At 43.3% G+C, this 18,892-nt stretch overlaps 1 protein-coding gene across 3 annotated transcripts in view; it reads left to right on the top strand.

The window, feature by feature from the left end:
- Taf1b (TATA-box binding protein associated factor, RNA polymerase I subunit B) overlaps positions 1-18,892 on the top strand; it is a 62,221-nt gene that overhangs the window by 3,802 nt on the left and 39,527 nt on the right. For all 3 annotated transcript variants that reach the window (XM_027424691.2, XM_027424690.2, XM_027424689.2), the window contains exons 3-8: positions 2,140-2,227; positions 4,317-4,414; positions 4,815-4,910; positions 8,628-8,772; positions 11,679-11,835; positions 18,140-18,239. In XM_027424691.2, coding sequence (XP_027280492.1) covers positions 2,140-2,227; positions 4,317-4,414; positions 4,815-4,910; positions 8,628-8,772; positions 11,679-11,835; positions 18,140-18,239 — 684 coding nt within the window. The remainder of the gene's footprint in view (positions 1-2,139; positions 2,228-4,316; positions 4,415-4,814; positions 4,911-8,627; positions 8,773-11,678; positions 11,836-18,139; positions 18,240-18,892) is intronic.

The following is an 18,892-nucleotide window of genomic DNA, read 5'->3' as shown; positions in this document are numbered from 1 at the left end:
GTATTTTTATAGGAATTGAACAGCCGTAACTAATGGCTTCTTTTATTTCTGTCTTTGATGCTTCTTGGTTCTATCTGTTTAAATCTACTACCATCATTTTTAGTTTGAAAGAATATAATATTACTGCCTAGTTTCATATTTAAGATTCTCAACCCAAAGGAGTAATGTACAATTCTGGAAGGTGGTTGACATTTCTTTTTTCTGCTGTGTAGGGGGATGATCTAACCCAGGCATGTGTCATACTAATTACATCCCTGGTCCCTACATGTCTTTGTAAAAGGCCATGAACCTCAGAGTCTTCCCTCCACACAATAGGCAAACCACTGTGTTGTACAATTTCAGTTGTTACTTTTGGCTTTACACTAATCCAGGCATATTCAACACAATTAGTATACAGCTGATGCTTCCTGGAGTTGTGTAGTGTGAGGTGTTGAAATTCAGTGGGTGAAGAAAATGACCAGTGTCAGTATGCCTGGGGCAGGTGAAGCTGGCCTACATCTCGCCTGACTTTGTGCTTCTTGCTTTTGCTGTGCCTGATTCTTTGAGCTCTTGGCACTCTGGACAATTTCAGCAAAGCATTCTGGGTAGAAAGCTTTTTTTTTTTCCTAGTTTGTTTTAGTCAGGACAAAGAATGCAATGTCCTTAATCTGGCCAGTTTAGACACCATATATTTTTTTTGCAAGTTCTTAAGTATTTAATAAGAGTATGGGCTCAAATTGTGTGAATGTAATAATTTTATAAGGTCAATGCATGTTCATTGTAGGAAATGGAAAACTATGCAAATGAAAGAAAAATTACTAATATTCTCAGTATACATTCAGCAGCTTCCATTCAGTCTTTTGTTTTTCTGTGTATGGGAAGGAAAAGGGAGACTTTTGAGTACCACTGAGTCCTTTGTCTTGATGATTTTTACTCTGTTAATCTAAATTTTGTGGATTTCTATTAGTTATGTAAACACTCCACAATCTAACCATTCACTTAGCTGATCACAGCTTCATGGGGATGTTTAGCCTGCTCTATGTTATTTTGTTGTTTATGTCCTACATAGCTCAAGTATAAAGCCCCTCCCACCTTGTACTTAGTTTTACCTGTCTTCTCAGTAACTGTTTTAGTGGGTTTTTTTTTTTTTTTTGGCACGTCTTACCTTCTCACTATAGCCAACTTAGTAAATCATATTGCTTTTAAAATTAAGGAGACTGCAGTCCAGAAATCCTATTGTTAGAGGTGTGTGTTATTCTGTTTGTTTGAGACAAGGTCTCATGTAGCCCAGGCTGGCTTCTGGGTATTGAACCTAGGGTTTGGGCATGTTAAGCAGGCATTTTACCAACTGGGTTACATCCTCTGCTGGTGGTTTTTCTATCCCCAATGAGACTCATTCTGCTGGTGTGGTATTGCCTGGGATTCCAAATACTTGAAGGGCAAGGTAATCACAAATTTGAGGCTTTTCCAGGCTATCTGGAAACACATCCCTGCATCCACCAAAAAGATAAGCTTCATCCTCATTTAGAAAAATACAGTAATGCCATTTATTATTTAAAACCTTTTTACTTTTCTCTAGAAATAAGACTCAGTGTTTTGCTTTTAGTTGTAAGAAAACCAGTCTGAGATAATTACCCTTGATAACAGTTGGCATTGATGAGTTTGTTATAAATATTACTAATCATTACCATTCTAAAATTGTTTTACTAAAAATAAAAAGTAGTACACACACACACACACACACACACAAGTCAGAAAAGAAAAAGTAGCACTTTTATTCTATTTATTTTTTTCAGACAGGCACTTACTTTATAACCCTATCTGGCATAGACCAGGATGGCCACAAACTCACAAAGATCCACCTGCATCTGCCTCTGAGTGTTGGGTTAAAGGCATGCACCACCATGCCCAACTTTTTAAATTCATGTTTAATTAAAATATAATTACATCGTTTAAAGTAAAGGTGTATTTATTTGGTTACTGTGTGTTGGCTCTTTTAGAAACCAAAACATTTTAAATGAAAAAGCAGCATAAAGATTAACTAGTGTAGTATGGTTTCACCATCGCCAGCCTAGTCACTCTGTTTTCCAGACACTTGCCAGAGCATGCTGGGAATGTATATAAAGCTCTCTTCCTCACTGTCTGTTTTGTTCCCTGCAGCGATCTGAGGAAGTTGTAAGCACTGCTGTCATTACTAATACCAAGATCAACTCCATCAGCAGGGGGCTGAGAAAGAGAAGCAAGCATGGTGAGCACCCTGGCCCTTCAAGGCTCTCCTCACTCTCCTTCAGGACGTGAGGGTTCAGAATGGAATTTTAAATTCATTCCAGATAAAGTGCCAGCATTTTAAGCAGAAAATCCAAACTAGAGTTAAAGTTAGGGCTGATGATAAAATTAGAATCAAATGCATTGGAGAATATGTTGTCGGTGAGCCACTCTTCTGGTGGGGCAGCTGGTGTGCAAAAGGTAGTGACCATGCCTGCTGTCCTACTGTGCAGATCTGTGCTGTTGACTATGACGTCATTTTCTGAAATGGCTCAGCTGTGGGCTTGTCAGATTAGACAAGTTAAACACCATATTCAACTTTCAAAGCACCATTTCTCACATTGAATTTTGAACATACCTTTTTAAGATATGAAAGATTACTTTTCCCTAAAGTGGCTGGAGTGTAGATGTGAGTCCAGTGAATGCTTACAGGGAGCCATCATGGAGAAAGATCTGGACACATCCAGCTGGGGTTGTGCATTTTTGTGACTCGCGAGGTTCTCAAGTTGGAAACCACTGACCTAATGACAGTAAACAGTTCTACAAGAGGTAGCTGTGAAGGTATACATACAAATAAATGTGTGTGTGCATATATGTCAACATAGGTACAGACATACATGACATACATTGATATTCTTAGGTGAATAATAGAGGGAATGCTAAAATGCTAACATATTAAAAATGACTTTAGCCGGGCGTTGGTGACACATGCCTTTAATCCCAGCACCGGGGAGGCTGAGGCAGGAGGATCTCTGTGAGTTCGAGGCCAGCCTGGTCTCCAGAGTGAGTGTCAGGATAGGCTCCAAAGCTACACAGAAACCCTGTCTTGAAAAAGCAAAAAAAAAAAAAAAAGAAAAAGATTATTTCAGCTGGGTGTTAGTGGCGCAAGCCTTTAATCCTAGCACTTGGGAGGCAGAGGCAGGCGGATCTCTGTGAGTTCAAGACCAGCCTGGTCTCCAGAGTGAGTGCCAGGATAGGCTCCAAAGCTACACAGAGAAACCCTGTCTCAAAAAACCAAAAAAAAAAAAAAAAAAAAAAAAAAAGATTATTTTATTTCATGTATATGATGTAGGTGTTTGTCTGCATGTATATCTGTGTATCTTGTGTGTGCAGGTACCCTTAAAGGCCAGAGTCCGTGTTGGACCCCCCAGTATTGGAGTTACAGATGGTTGTGACCCACTATTTAGGTGCTGGAAACCAAACCCAGATCTTCTTTGAGAGCAGTCAGGGTTCTTCATTGCTGAACCAGCCTGGTAATGGCTTTTTATAGGCTAAAACCTGATTGATTTTTATTCAATTTTATCAGAGTAAAACTTGATTAATTGTAACTCATATATATAAGTAGTTAAAGTGTGATAGATAATTGAAAATACAATATGTTAAGAAAATGCTAGTTTTGTTAAATACAAATATATCAATTTGGAAATTGATGCAAATATATCATATTGGAAAAAAGAATATAAAGATAGAAACTTTTCACAGCTGGACATGGTAGTGGATGCCTATGCTCCCGGCACTTAGGAGGAAGAGACAGAGGCGGGGAGACGGATACAAGTTTGAAGCCCGCCTGGTCTGCATAGCAAGTTCCAGGCTGGGCAGACTCACACAGTAGGACCATATTTCAAAACAATACAAAACAAAACAAAAACAGACTGGAGAGATGGCTCAACAGTTCAGAGCTTTAACTGCTCTTCCAAAGGACATGGGTTCGGTTCCCAGCACCTATATGGCAGCTCACAACTGCCTGTAACTCCAGTTCCAGGGGGTTTGACACCCTCACAGACATACACACAGGCAAGATAGATAGATAGATAGATAGACAGACAGACAGACAGACAGACAGACAGATAGATAATTTAGAATAAAACAAAGTGTACGTACACACACACACACACACAAAGAAAGAAATAGAGAAAGAAAGGAAGGAGGGAAGGAAAGGAAGAAGGAAAAGGAAGAAAGAGAAAGACTATTTGAGATATAAAAATAGTCTTTTGGCATGTGTAAACAGAAATTGCATTATAAATTAGTAAATTAGAAATATGTGTATCTAAAGCTTGTTATTTGTTCTTTAGAAAAAGGCTGGGATTGGTATGTGTGTGAAGGTTTTCAGTGCATACTATACCACCAGGCAGAAGCCCTGAAGACCCTGGGAGTAGGTGCAGAGCTAAAGGTAAGTCATGAATGTCTAGAAGTTAGCTCCTCATTGTTGGAAGGGGGAGGTTTGAGTGGACCTGAGGAAGAGTCAGCAGGAAGAGCCGGGCTCTGCCCCTGAGTAGAAGTGTCGGCCTGTGTAACTTGTTTTCGTTCTGTGATCCTGATTGTAAAAGGACAGGCTCCATGGTTATCTTTAATGCCTATTCCATCTCCTAACTCCAAGATTATAGGAGTATCTTGAGGTCTGTCTTTAATCTCCAGCACTGAAAAGCAAAGCGAAGCATTTGTTGATTCAGTGTTTCCCATGTGCCCGGTAAAGAGAAGCAGGTGATCTGTGAAGGATGAGCACATGTGGTATAGCTGTGCCTGTGTCATGCCATCATAGAGATTCACCACTTGTTTCCCTCCCACCGCAGAATGAAGTTTTGCACAATCTTTGGAAGCGCTACCTTCAGAAGAGCAAGCAGGCCTATTGTAAAAACCCAGTTCGTACAAGAGGACGGAAAGCCAAGGTGAGCCATGGAGCCTGATGAACAGGAGCAAAATCTGCCTTGTGTGACAGAGATGAAGGTGCTGTTTGTGGCTGCTTGAGTCTGACAGTGGTGCTTGTTTATGGATTGTCAGGGAAGGGGCTCTGGTGCAATCCAGAACAATCCAGACCTTATAATGAACTGTGGCTTTCTTAGTAAACTAGTTGTAACATAAAAGCAATTATAACTCATCTTCCTTTTTTTTTTTAAAGATTTATTTGCTATGTATGTAATGTTCTGTATGCATGTATACCTGCATGCCATTAGAGGGTATCAGATCTCATTAGAGATGGTTGTGAGCCACCATGTGGTTGCTGGGAATTGAGCTTAGAACCTCTGGAAGAGCAGCAAATGCTCTTAACTGCTGAGCCATCTCTCCAGCCCTTATTTTATTTTATCTTCTTTTTGAGTCAGGGTTTCTCTTTGGAGGACTCCTACAACTCACTTTGTAGACTAGGTTGGCCTCAAACTTACAGATATTCTTCTGCCTCTGCCTTCTGAGTGTGGGATTAAAGGTGTACACTACCACCGCCTGGCTTCATCTTCCTTTTTAAAGTTTTTGTTGTTGTTTTTGGTTTTTTTTTGAGTCAGGATTCCACTCCATAGCCCAGGCTAGCCTTGGATTCTGGTAATCCTCCTGCTTCAGCTTTTCAAGTGCTAGGATTACAGCCATCACACCCAGCTCACTTGGAGAACTTTAAGGAATTTCTTCCTTGTTTGCCGTGTTGGGGTCAAATTTACAAGTTAGGAAAGCTCCGTGACTCTGAGCTCTACCCCTAGACTAGAAGAGTGGAGGCTCTCGAGGGACTCCTGTCATGTGGCTATTTAGTTTGTGGGGGTTGTTTGTCTTGTTTGTTGCTTGAATTTTTTACACATGTTATTCCTATTATTATTATTATTATTACTGTTTTTTGAGATGGGACCTTATTATTTATCTCTGGCTGGCCTTAAACTCACAGAAATCCCCTGCCTCTGCCAACCAAGTGCTGTGATTAAAGGAGTGTGCCACTACCCAGCTTACTTTATTTTATTTTGAGATAGGGTCTCATGTATCCCAGGCCAGGCTTGCTTGCTGTGTAGTCAAGGACACCCTTGACTTGCCTCCACCCATGAAGTGCTAGATTGAGAGACAATTACGCATAGAGAACCAAACCAAGGGCTTTGTATATGTCTGGCAAACAGTCTACTAACTGAGCCACGTTCCCTATCCTGACTGTGTCATTCCCTTAACATGACATTCCTGCCTACTTCACCCGGCATTTCCATACCTAGTCCCCTTATAATCTCATCTCAGACACTTTGAAGTGAAGGAAAGTCAGTCAGGCGGCCTATTAGAGCTGCTCTGTCTGTGAGCAGCTTGTTCTGAATTGCTTCAGAAGTGTGCTGTGGTACCTTTTGCTTGGAATAGAGCACAGTCTGCAGAGAATGGTGAGTGTACCAACCACAGGGCTAAGATGAGAGTCTAAGTCCACGTGACTCACGTTTGGTAGAAACTTGGGAGCGTAGCCGAGCACTTCCTTGTTTGGTCAGGTCCACATAGGTCTGTATACAAAGGTCAGTGATCCAGGAGTGAGAATCCCTGGTCAAGATGAAAGGAATAAGTTACAGAGGTGAGCAAAGGAGGCGCCTCTGAGCCTCACACACATCCTCCGTGCTTAGCAACTAGTCCCGGGGCTGAGGTTAGAGTAGTTAAGTCATGCAAGACACAAGTTAGGGAAATGACCTGGAGTTGACCCTCTTAAATACGAGATGATGAACTTTAACCAGCTCCTCAAAGGTAATTTGGATTAACTGGAAAAAGGAAACATTTTGTGATCATAAAGTTATGGAACACTAGCCTGTCTGGATATGTGAGCCACAAGCTTGTCAAGAAAAATAAAAGATGCTATATGGTTTTATGGTGGCTCTTTATAAAGGGGGCGGGGGGAGAATTACTCAACGTGGTGAGAACCTGGCCTTCAAATCTCACACTTGGTGTTTTGTTTGTGGTTGTCTTTGTGTTCTATGATGTTGCCTGGTATGGAGAAAATAGGAATGAGAACCAAGGGTTCTCTGTGACACTTTAATCTCTTTAGGCTAATTGAAAACTTTAACAGACAAAAGTTTTGTCAGTATGAGTGAACCCCTGGGTGACAGTATCACACTAAATCCTGGTGAATAAATAACAAGTGAAATTAGAAGCTCATGGGTAAATTATATGATTTCTGTCTCACGAGTACAGCAATACCCTTTGTTGAAAGGGAGAGAAAATTGCATTTTAAATTAGAAACAGGTTTGGGATATAGCTTACAGACAGAACTTGCTCAGCAGTTTGAGCCCATGGGTTCCACCCTCAGAAATGTAGGCTTTTCAGTAAGTCTGCAAGTGTATCTTGGAGCTCTGGATGCTACTGTTCCAAGAATTGGAGAGGCCTGCATCTGAATCCTGCCCTATAACTTTTGAGCTATGGATAAATTGGAAACTTCTAAAACAAGCAAACAATTGTATTGTGGAGCATCGGGGAAAGTGTTAGTTAGCCAAAATGGCCAGGGAGGACTGACTTTGCAGGGAGATGAACGAGCTCTGGGAAGTGGGGTAGATTAGCATAAGGTGTAGAAGGGAAGAAATGCTAAACTTCACTCACATTTGGCGAGTAGCATCAGGCTGGGGCCCAGCAGTGCACAGGGGATGTCGAATAGGACTTGAGATGAACTTTGGTGATAGAGCCAAGAGGATTTTCTGATGGACTAGAGGTGGCTTAGGGAGACAGGAGTCTAGGATGACTATGAGGTTCTCAGGCTAAGCAGCTAGAAAGAAAGAGCCACCTTAAATGGATGATCAGGAGTTGGGTTTGGGACATGTGAAGTTTGAGGTGGCCGTTAGGCATCCAAGAGGAAATGTCATGTATATAGTGAGACATGGTCTGCCGTTGAAAAGATCAGAATGTAAAACTGTCCCTGGGCGTTATAATCATCAAATCTGATGCGTTGTTGTTTGTAAGACACACTCTTCCCCGACTTAGACACAAAGTCTCAGGCGGTCCCTGCTGGCCTCAGACTCATTCATTATGTAGCTGAGGATGACCTTGAACTTCTAATCCTCCTGTCTATACCTCTTTTGTGCTAAGATTACAGCATCCATTACCATGCGTAGTTTGTGTGTGGGGATTGAATCCAGGTTTTCCTGCAAGGTAGGCAAGCATTCTACCTCTGCACTACAGCTTCTAACCAAGTCTTAGTTAGGGCTTCTGTTGTTGTGATAAAACATCATTATCATAAGCCAGCCTTGCTGTGTAGTCAAGGACGACCTTTACTTGCCTCCACCTCCCAAATGCTAGACTGACAGTCATAGGCTGTGGTGCCCTGTTTATGTGCAAAGGGCCAAGCCAAGGGCTCTGTGTATGCCCAGCAAACAGTCTATTAACTGAGCCACATCCCCACGCCCCTGCATATGTCATTCCCTTCACTTGACAAGAGAGGTACTTCTGGAAGCAGAAGACCTGGGTGTGTGTGTGTGTGTGTGTGTGTGTGTGTGTGTGTGTGTGTGTGTGTGTGTGTGTGTGTGTGTGCTAGCAGACAGTCTCCCCACTCACCCTTGTTTGCAGTCCTCTCAAGGAAGCATTACCAGGTACTGTTGGGGAACAGTTCCCTCAGGAAGGCCTATAATAGAAGCTAACTTTTAAACTCTAGCAGTCATTTCTGTCTGTTATTTTATGGACAGGTATTGGGAGATAATCTCCAGAGTTCAGACTGTGCCAGTGAACTTGAGCTGCTAAGTGACACCACCCTTGAAAGTGGAGCAGAGTTCCAGTCTGACCCCCAGATTCCAAAGCCTTTCCCACTTGTCAAAGCATCCCCAAAGTCAGGTAAGGGGTGAGCCCATCAGAGAAGCATTTATGTGTTTTCTGTGTATGTATACAGAGTATTCGTGTGACAGTCAGAGGGCAGCTCATGGGAGTGTTCTCTCTTCCACAGTGTGGGTCCCAGGTCTCTAACTCAGGTTAGAGAGCTAATGGCTAACTCTGGCTGCTGGCTTAATGTATAGAATCTTTTTTTTTTTTTTTTTTTTTTTTTTTTTTTTTTTTTTTTTTTGGTTTTTTCGAGACAGGGTTTCTCTGTAGCTTTGGAGGCTGTCCTGGAACTAGCTCTTGTAGACCATGCTGGTCTTGAACTCACAGAGATCCACCTGCCTCTGCCTCCCGAGTGCTGGGATTAAAGGCGTGTGCCACCAACGCCCAGCTTTGATGTATAGAATCTTAAAGCCTGCATTTCATCCTAAGAATAACAGAGTCCTGCCAGGTGTGGTGTGATGCAATGCCTATACTCCCAGCACTTGGGAGCTAGAGGCAGGAGACTGCTGCCAGGCCTAATGACCTGAGTTGGATCCCAGGAAACCACATGGTAGAAGGAGAGAACTGACCCCCCCCCCAAGTTGTTCTGTGACCTCCACGTGCACACTAGCATGGGTCCTCCCCCAAAGCATGCATGCACAATATGAAAGTGAAAAATAAATGTAGTAAAATCAACCACAGCTCCACATTTCATCTCCACACAGAATTTACATAGCTGGAGTCACTCAGTCTAGTGAATCAGTCAGGTCACAGTGACCACCAGGCCGAGTGTGTGTGTGTGTGTGTGTGTGTGTGTGTGTGTGTGTGTGTGTGTGTGTGTATGAAAGTGTGTCTCATATGCGGATTTTAGACATAGAGTAAAGGATTACCAGCCTACAGTCCACACTGCCAGAGATACTAATAAACAAGGAAGACCCTAAAAGAGACAAACATTGTCCCCTAGAGAAGGGGAAAGGGTCACCATCCCCTGAGCAAATTGAGAGCATGGGAAGAGGGGGGAGGGAGCTATGAGAATGAGAAGGGAAGAAGAGGAAGGATGCAGAGGTCATGAGGGAGCAGAAAGGTTGAGTCAGGTGTAGATTAGAAGAAAGGATATGTGATAGGTAGGGTTTTAGTTGGGGGGTGGTAGGGGAGAAAGGGAGGGAGAAGGGAACTGGGATTGTCATGTAAAACAATCTTGTTTGTAATTCAAATAAAAAAGAAAGAAAAAAAAGAAAGTGTGACAGTGTGACACAGTATGTGTGTGAGAATGTGAGTGTATGTGTGACAGTGTGAGTGTGAATGTGTGTGAGAATGAGTGTATGTGTGACTGTGCATGTGTGTGTCCAACACACATATGGAGCTCAGAGGACAACTTTCAGGAGTCAGAGTCTCTCCTTCCACCATGTGCATCCTGGAACTTGAACCTCCAGAGTTGGTGGCAAACACCTTAGCCTGCTGAGCTAGCTTGCTGGCTCCACAATGCTAACTCTGGAACTACTGTTCCAAATCAGAAATTTGATCCCCAAAAGGGGAAGACAGCTAATCGCACTTCTCCAGCCAGTAGATTCCTTAGTTAACTGCTTACCTGCTGTTCATCCGTGTACCTGGAAAGACCTCATCCTCATCACTGAAGCTCTGTGTGTGCTTTTAAAACAGTAGCTCACTATGCTGCCTAGCTTGGCCTCTGACTCACAACCTTCCTGCCTCAACCTTGACAATATTACAAACATAGATTTGTGTCACCACACCTGATCAGTGTGACATCTTGATTTCTTTGGCAAACTGTCCCCTTTGCCATCTCCTTTGTCTTGGCAAATGTCTTCATTCTTGTTGCATAAGCCAGAACCTAGGATCATGCTTGTGTTTTTCTTATATCTTATACCAGCCATTGCTAAGCCCCTTGACTCTGCCTTCAAAATCTGCCTCAAACCTGACCACTTTTCATCGTCTGCAGAACAAGTGCTCCTAGCCAAGCTCTTGTCCTTCTGTCCTGAAAGAGAGACCTCCTCTTCCCATCCCAGCCCTCCTGTAATTTCATCTCTGCTGTGGACCGGATAGTAGTTCCAGTCAAAGAGCAAGGACATGTTGCTCTCATGTTAGAGCTCTCCATAAACTTCTGTCCTTATGTAGAATGTAATCCAAAGTAAAGACCCTGATCCTGAAGCTCCACACAGTGTAGTTCCACTGTCTGTACTGTAGTCTGCTACTTTTTGTCATTTGTAACCCTCCCACACGTGCACACAGGCACACACACATCCACACATACCCACCCACACTAACACACACACATACACACCTTTTTGCTGCTGTTGGCCTGTTGGGATTTTCCTTCAAGGTAGAATTCATCAGGTTTGTGCTCAGATACCACCTTCTTAGGGAGGTCTTTCTGGCCATCCACTTGCCCCTCCTACCTTTGGATGCCCCTGCACTGCCATTTTCCTGAGTAGCACTTTCCTGTGTGCATTGTGATGTTTGTTTATTTATAGGAGAGGGGAGGCATCATTCACTCTCATTTCCCCAGACCCAGGGGAGTGGCTCAGAGTGAGATCCATCCCTATTTGTAGAATGGACAGTGTCCACTTGAGGAACCTGGCGGGTGGAGGGTAGGAGAAGGTACTGCCTCCTTCAGGGGCTCCCGGAGAGGCCTCTCTGAGGACATCACACCAAGGACTTAACATACTTTCAGTGTTCTTTGTAATTGTTCATCCTTTTATTTTAAAAACAGTTTGTGTTGGCTATTTACAAATTTACATCTCTTCAGAATTTCACTCCACCCTGCTCCCATAGATAACCCTAAATGCCTGTTAGCCTGGTTCCCTTCTAAAGCCTTCATGGACTTTCACTGCTAGATTGCTTATCCAAAGTGAATCAGTTATGATCTGTCTTGAATGCCCCGTGTTTTGTTACTCGGTTTTTAAAGTCTTACTTTGTTCCTAAAGAAGCAGCAGATGTCTGTTCCGGATCTGTGGATGGAGTGGAATACTCGGAGTGGAAGGAGAAGGGTGTCCTGAAGATGACTGTGCCCAGGACCCTTGCTCTCTGCTACCTGTCTTTGCTCTGGCAGAGAGAGACAATTACCCTTTCAGATCTTTTGAGGTGAGCTGAGCTGACTTCCTGATCATTTGTTCATGGTTATCTGTGGGAACTTAGGAGCAGCCTCTGGATATTCCTGACTTTACAGGACAGACCTCGGACTTCGGGAAGTGTGTGGGTTACTTTTCTCCTTGTGAAAGAGAACTGACAAAAGCAACAAACTTAGGAGAGGGAAGACTGGTGCTGGCTTGTGGTGGAAGGGGATACAGTCCTCCGTGCTGGTAGTGGGCTCATGTCAGATCACTGAGTAGAGGAAGGGATGTGACTATCTTTATTCCATTTCTCTTCTGTATTGGGTTCAGGGCCTAGTCCATGGGGGTGGGGCAGTGCCACCTGCATACAAAGTGGATTTTCCTTTAGTTAAACCTCTCTGGGAACTTTTCCCCAGACATGCCTGAGGTAGATGTGTAACCTAGACCAGTTCAAATTCAGTCAGACTGACAGTGACCCTTAACCCCACTGCATGGAGCTTGGGTTCTCATTCTTGAAGTTAATCGACTTTAAGTCTAATAATTCAAGTCTTTACTGATGCAGTGGAAATGGTAGTGTTCTGTTCACGTGAGATATTAGAAAGTTAATTATCTCATGTGAATAAAGTACTTTGAAGAGAAAGTTGACATTAATAGTGTTGTATAGACATCTTAAGTATTTTTCTAAGAAAAGATGAACAGGGATCTTTTACTAGCAAAATGGCCTTTAGCAGTTATATAAAACCATGTATTGTGGCTATAAAAACTAAAATATAGGCAGTCTGTGTATTAGGAAAAGTTGATATCAAAACTATAGAAAGACCTTGTAATGCAGTAGTAGGCTTTTACATATTTCAAGGTAATCTAGAGAATTTTAGACAGAAAGACTGGCCTAAAGAAGTAAATGCCTGAGATAAAGCCAGCTCTGTTGTACAGGGTTTTATAACTAATGAGCTGAGTGTATAAGAATCAGTCACTTACTAGGCAGACCACAATCATTAATATGTTCATTTCTCCCTTCCCTTATATGTGTTGTGAATAATAACATTGAATTTAATCAGTACATGGAATGCTTACAAGGGCACAAGTTTGAAGCCAGACTTCTGGCTCTGCCAATTCGTCCTCACATGACGTTGAGCAAGTCAGTAAATGTCTGTTTCTGCTTCCCTCTAGGTAAAATGGGCTATACTAATAATGGCATCTTAGGGTTCTAGCCACATTGGCCATTGGCAGTTAGAGCAAGTCAGTAGAGCCCTGGCTAATTGTGATTATTTAGTTTTCCCTATCACCCTCATCCTTGTCATCATCATCATTATTGGCACTTGGCCCTTTTATTAAATAGAATGCTTCTATCAGCCTGGTCTCCAGAGTGAGTGCCAGGATAGGCTCCAAAGCTACACAGAGAAACCCTGTCTTGAAAAACAAAAACAAAAACAAAAACAAAAACAAAAAAGAATGCTTCTAGTTAATGATGATAGTGCCTTTGACTTGGCACATTAACCAAATAACCAAGCTTTTCTCGGGTATGAAAACCACTTGTGATTCTGAGTTGAATATTGCCTTGCTTTGCACCCTCACTAGATGACATCATCTTCTCCCAAGACTCTAATTATTATCTATGTGCCGAAGACTCCCGATTCTGTATTACTGCCCAGGCTTGTCTAGTGAGGGCCCAACCCATATATTCATTCATCTGTGTAGCTGCCCACTGGACATGACTACCTGATGTCTTTATGGTTGGTTAAGTCTGTATGACTAAAAAGTGCCTCACCATCTGCCTCTTGGACCCTACTCTTTTCCAGTGTTCCTAGCACATGCTACGACCCTGGTGTTCTCTCAGGAAGCCTAGGGCTTCTCCTGGACTCTCTCCTCACTCTAAATACACAGTCATTATATCACTTGTACTTCCAAAACCCTGCAATCCATTCTTCCCCCGTGCCTCACCTCACCTGGTGCTTGCTGATTTCCCAACTGAGCTCTTCAGTCTTGTCATTCCTCTCCATCTTCCTGCTGATGACCAGAGGGTCTTTCAAAATGATCCCTGATCATGAAAACGTAATGGTGACTTCAGAGGTGGGTCAGGGGGCCAGCGGTCCCAGAGCAATCTGTAAGTGGGCAGCAGAACCCTCCAGAAATTCAACAAATGACAAGAAAATACCTGCGGTTCTTAGGAGAAACACTGTGTGCATGGAAGCCACAGTCCCTGTCTCCAGTCCCTCCCTTGCTCACCCTCCTTGGCTCTGACTCTCCTCCCCCACAGAGGGGAATTCTAAAATGCCTATGAGGAGATTGAATCTAGTTAGCTGGAGGGCTGTCACTCTGCTCCTTGGGGTGTACAAGTTGGGGACAGAGCTTCCTCATTGCTTGGGGCAGTGGGCAAAGGGGCTATCACCATTGTTCCTTGCAATTTGCTGGAAAAGCAAACCCAGAAAGAGTTCTAAGACAGATCCTCAGCTTGTCACCTCTTGACCTGCAGCTCCAGCAGGAATCAAACTCCGGGCTAGGGCCTGCTTATCTCTGTTAAGCTGCCCTGCAGGAGATTCTTCAGGGTCTTCCAGTCTGAGAGCCTCTTGCTAAACTTTGCAAAGCTAAAGAACATTGGTCTGTAGGGAGACATGCGTGGTTAGCTCGACCAGAATGCATGGATGTCTTTCCTCTCACTTTCTCTTTTCTTTTCTTGAGACAGAGTTGTTCACTCTGTAGACCAGGCTGTCCTCTAACAGAGAGATCCGCTTCCTCTGCCTCCAGTGCTGCAACTGAAGGTATGTGCCACCACTCCGGACCCTAATGATCTTAACATTTGTAAGCTATTGTTCTTATTTGTCTTCAGAGCAGCAGCATCCATAGGCCTTGGGATTAGTTCCTCCCTTCACATTACTATAGAGACCCCTCCTGCTGGCTCTAACCATGGGAAGTGTCAGCAGCCAGCATCTATTGTACAGATATTTGTTGACTATCTGCTATACTCGTACAATGGTCTGGAATTTAGATCGTTGAGATGCAGTTGGGAAGGAAGGATGAGTGTCAAACCCCTTCTCTGATGAGGTTGAAGACAAGAGAGGGAGACAGATGGACATGAATAAAGGGGAGAATGATCTGCCAGGCAGGTGCAGACTAGAGGCTGAACTTGGATGCTGTGGAAGAGCCTCATGGACAGCTGCTGTAGACTGCTAGAGAGGGGTCTGAGCTGCATTTGCCAACCTGTGAGGATCCCAGCATCCAGAGGAGAGGGCTGTTAGCACCCAGGCTCTACTCAGGAGCAGAGAGTGAATAGTGGGCCTGGAGGGAGAGAACTGATTGAAAAGTTTCTACACCTGTTAAACCTCTCCGCTGATACAGCAATCCAAATCAGACCAAATCAAACAGACTTAGAAAAAGCCCACATTTAATGGATACAATGCTCCCAGATGGCCTTCCAGCCCCCCAGAGAGGAAACGAGAAAGAGAGACCAGAAAACCGCACATCTGTTTTCTGGGAGGCAGTTTAAATACCCTGTGGGAGTGGTCTTGAGCATCTCTAGGAGAGGTCATCATTTGGCAGGCTTTCTGAGATGCAGCAGGGTTTGGAGAGAGACGGGGGAGGGGGCTTGGGTGAAGTTTCCACCAGAACATCCCAGACTCTTTGGGTATATGGATACCAGGGGCTGGGGTGAAGCTTCCACCAGAACATTGATAAAGGAAGGAGGGACTGAGAAGTGAATAGGACAGAGGTATGTCTTTGTAATCATGCTGGGATCATAACTAACATGCTGGGAATTTCCCCCCCCTTTAAAAATTTTCTCTGACACTTTCATATGTGTATATAATAAATTTTAGTTGTTTTCACCTCCAGTTCTCCTCTCATCACCCATAATTTTTAAAAATTGAGGTATAATTTACATATAACAAAATTCCCAACCATTAAAAATATGCAATTCCTAATGGCTGGAGAGGTGGATCAGTGATTAAAAGCAGTTCCTGCTCTTTCAGAGGGCCTGACTTCAGTTCCCAGCATGCCTATGGCAGTTTGTCTGTAAGTCCAGTTCCAGGGGATCCAATGCCCTTGTCTGGCCTCCATGGGCACCAGGCACACATGTATTATATATACAGATGTACATGGAAACACTCATATGTATAAAACAAATAAATAAATCTTTAAAAAGATACACAATTTACTCGAGGCATGGTGATGCAAGCCGTTAACCCTCTGTACTCAGGAGATAGAGGCAAACAGAAAAGTGAAGTGTTTTCCAGGCCCTCCAGAGCTACATAGTGAGACCATCTCACATAAGAAAACAAAACAGTAAAATGCAATTCAATGGTTTTCAGTATATCCACAAAAATATGCAGCCATCACTTTTATACACTTTCAGGACATATTTTATCACCTCAAAAATAGCCCTGTGCCCATTAGGACTTTGTGCTTAAGTGCTGTAGTGGGCAGAGAGGAGACTGCAGCCAGAGACCCTCTGAGCTGTGTTAATAAAGGGCCACTGGGACAGCTGTGTGGAAATGGTAGCCTGTGAAGGGAAAGGCAAGCAGGAGGCAAGTGGTCTCTTACTATGCTTTAGGCAAGAGCTCACGGCTTGGGTAAAGCCGGTATGAGGGAAATGGAAAAGACCAATGGGACAGGACTGGTGCCCAGTGCACACAGCTCTGATGTGGCACAGCTTTAATGGTCTGCACAGCTTGTTAAATTCCAATGTGTCTCAAACCAAAGATCTAAAAACTGCAGTAACATTATGAGCAGGGAGTGTTTCCAGGAGTCCCTGCTGAAGCACTCCGCTCCGCTGGACAGGAGAGGCTTGCAAGATGCTTTCATTTGGTGCCAGTTCCTTTGTCAACAACTTCTGGATTGATCCGGATAGCTAGCCATTAATCCCCATGAAGGGAAATAGTGTGTTTGAATTTTGATGGAGCTGCCATCCATTGGGAAAACAGGTTTCTAAAAGACATTTCAAATTCAAAAGTAAGCAGACTTTGAGAGAAGAAGCTACGAACAGTACTGTAGATGGTGAGACCCCACATGCCTCAAGACTGTCTGCTCCCCAGATTCCTCTCTTTCCTGCCTCTCCTCCTGCTGTACTCAGCATGCTTCTCTGCTGGCCCTTGTGTCATGTGTCTCCTGTCTGCTGAGCTGGTAGGGTGGGTGGGGCAGCTCGTCATCCCTGTTCCTCTCTCACTTCTAGCACTGGGCACACTGCTAGCATGTGTTCTCATGTTCATTATATATTTGCATATTATATGTATATATCATATATATCACATAAATATGTGTGTAGATATATATCAAAAAGTAAATAATGCACATATAAACATTTGGAAGTCTAGGTGGCTTTAAAGTGATATGTATTATATTGTGTATATAATAATACCAAGCCAATATTATAATTTACTATGCATAGATACTGTTTATAAACTAAAACAACTATTGAAAACCCACCTGGGAGAGGTTTTCATCCATTTGTATCTTAAATATTAATTCCTATGTTTCAGTACACCAAAAGGAATCATCACATTTTCTTTTTGAAATTAAGCTTAGGTCAGCACTCTTCAAGGGAATGCATTCTGGGAGCTTCTTCCCAACTGGGTCTTATTTCCCTTGATGCTTTGTTTTGAAATTTACATACCGTTAGTTAGCTCTCTCTCTCTCTCTCTCTCTCTCTCTCTCTCTCTCTCTCTCTCTCTGCTTTGTTTCTTACTGTAGGTTTATTGACTGGCTGCTCCTCTTCTCATTAGGACACAAGCTCTGCGGGAACAGAAATTTTACCTGTTTGGTTCACTGCTATTTCCCCATAGTGCTGACCATAATGTACCCCACAACTTTATTTGACTTGATGGATGAAATATAAATAAATGTTTTAGTCCATTTTTAAACTCTGGAGTTTTCTTCAGACTCAACATTTGACTCAAAATGCTTGGCCTCCCACTGTATACCAGGCACTGGGATGGAAGCCTTAATAGTTTTTCCATCAGCTAGCGTGCACTGGGCTAGGTCCTGAGGACAGAGGGGGACAAGGAAACAGGGACCAAGGAAGAGCTTCCTGAAGAAGGGATGAGCAGGATCTGGTCATGTGATGGCAGCCAGATGTGGAGGAGTGCTCTGGGAGCCTGGTGTGAGTGGGCAGATGAACACCTCTCAGACACACTTAGCATATTGGGTAGAGTTAGACACTCTGCAGACAGTCATCTGACTGCTCTCCTACAGGGATGTTGGGGATGGCAGCTTTCTCTTTAAAATATGCCTCAGATAGAATCCACTGAGCTAGTTCTGCCTTCCCTTGGAAAGGGGGAGATTTTCAGAAAGTTACCCAGAGCTGATGCACAGCTCTCATCAAGAATTCTTTCTGTGACTTGCAGGTTTGTAGAAGAGGACCGTATCCCGTACGTAAATGCTTTTCAGCTTTTTCCAGAAGAGATGAAAGTGTATGGTCGTGACAAAGGCATCTTTGCTGTAGAGGTAAGTTGTGTGCTTCTGTGCTTTGCAGTGACTAACAAGGCAACAGCGCATTCTTTGTATGGTCTCTGGTGTAGTATTTGAGTCTGCAGTTTTCTAGCATGCCCAAAGTCTAGTTTCCATAGCTGTAAAACAATGAAGAGTAGATGTATTCTGTTTTTAAATTTGCTCATGTGACCACTCTGAAAAAGATGTGGGTCTGTCTGTCACTGCTTGCACATGGCATGACTTCGCTGGAGAGAAGAAAGTCATTGCTTGTACCAGAAGGCACCAGTTCAAGTCTGCTTGTGTTAGTTGGTTTTCCTTCCTGAGACAGGGTCTCACTGCCTCACCTGATGGCCTTGAACTCACCATCCCTCCTCCTCACCTGCTGAGTGCTGAGATTACAGGTGTGGACCACCCACCTGGCCTCCTGTATCTTTCTCTACACCTACTTTCCAGTGGAAATGCTTCTGCCCTTCAGTTATGTATTTTTGTTACCATTGAGTGTGCAAAGCTTACTTCCCCTTTGTTCTTCATCAGATGGTTTTAAGTATGCTAAATATTAATGTTAAGTGTTTTCTTCCATTTTCCACAGAAGGAATTATTGTGCTAGGACTTTGTGGCCTCTGTGGTGATGGCACTGTTTGTAGCTTAAGAGACTTCTGTGGAATGCA

Source organism: Cricetulus griseus, chromosome 7 (assembly GCF_003668045.3).
Source record: "Cricetulus griseus strain 17A/GY chromosome 7, alternate assembly CriGri-PICRH-1.0, whole genome shotgun sequence".
NCBI classification, from domain to species: Eukaryota; Metazoa; Chordata; class Mammalia; order Rodentia; family Cricetidae; genus Cricetulus; species Cricetulus griseus.
Note: the sequence above shows the minus strand (reverse complement) of the source record. Positions and strands in the feature narration are given on the sequence as shown.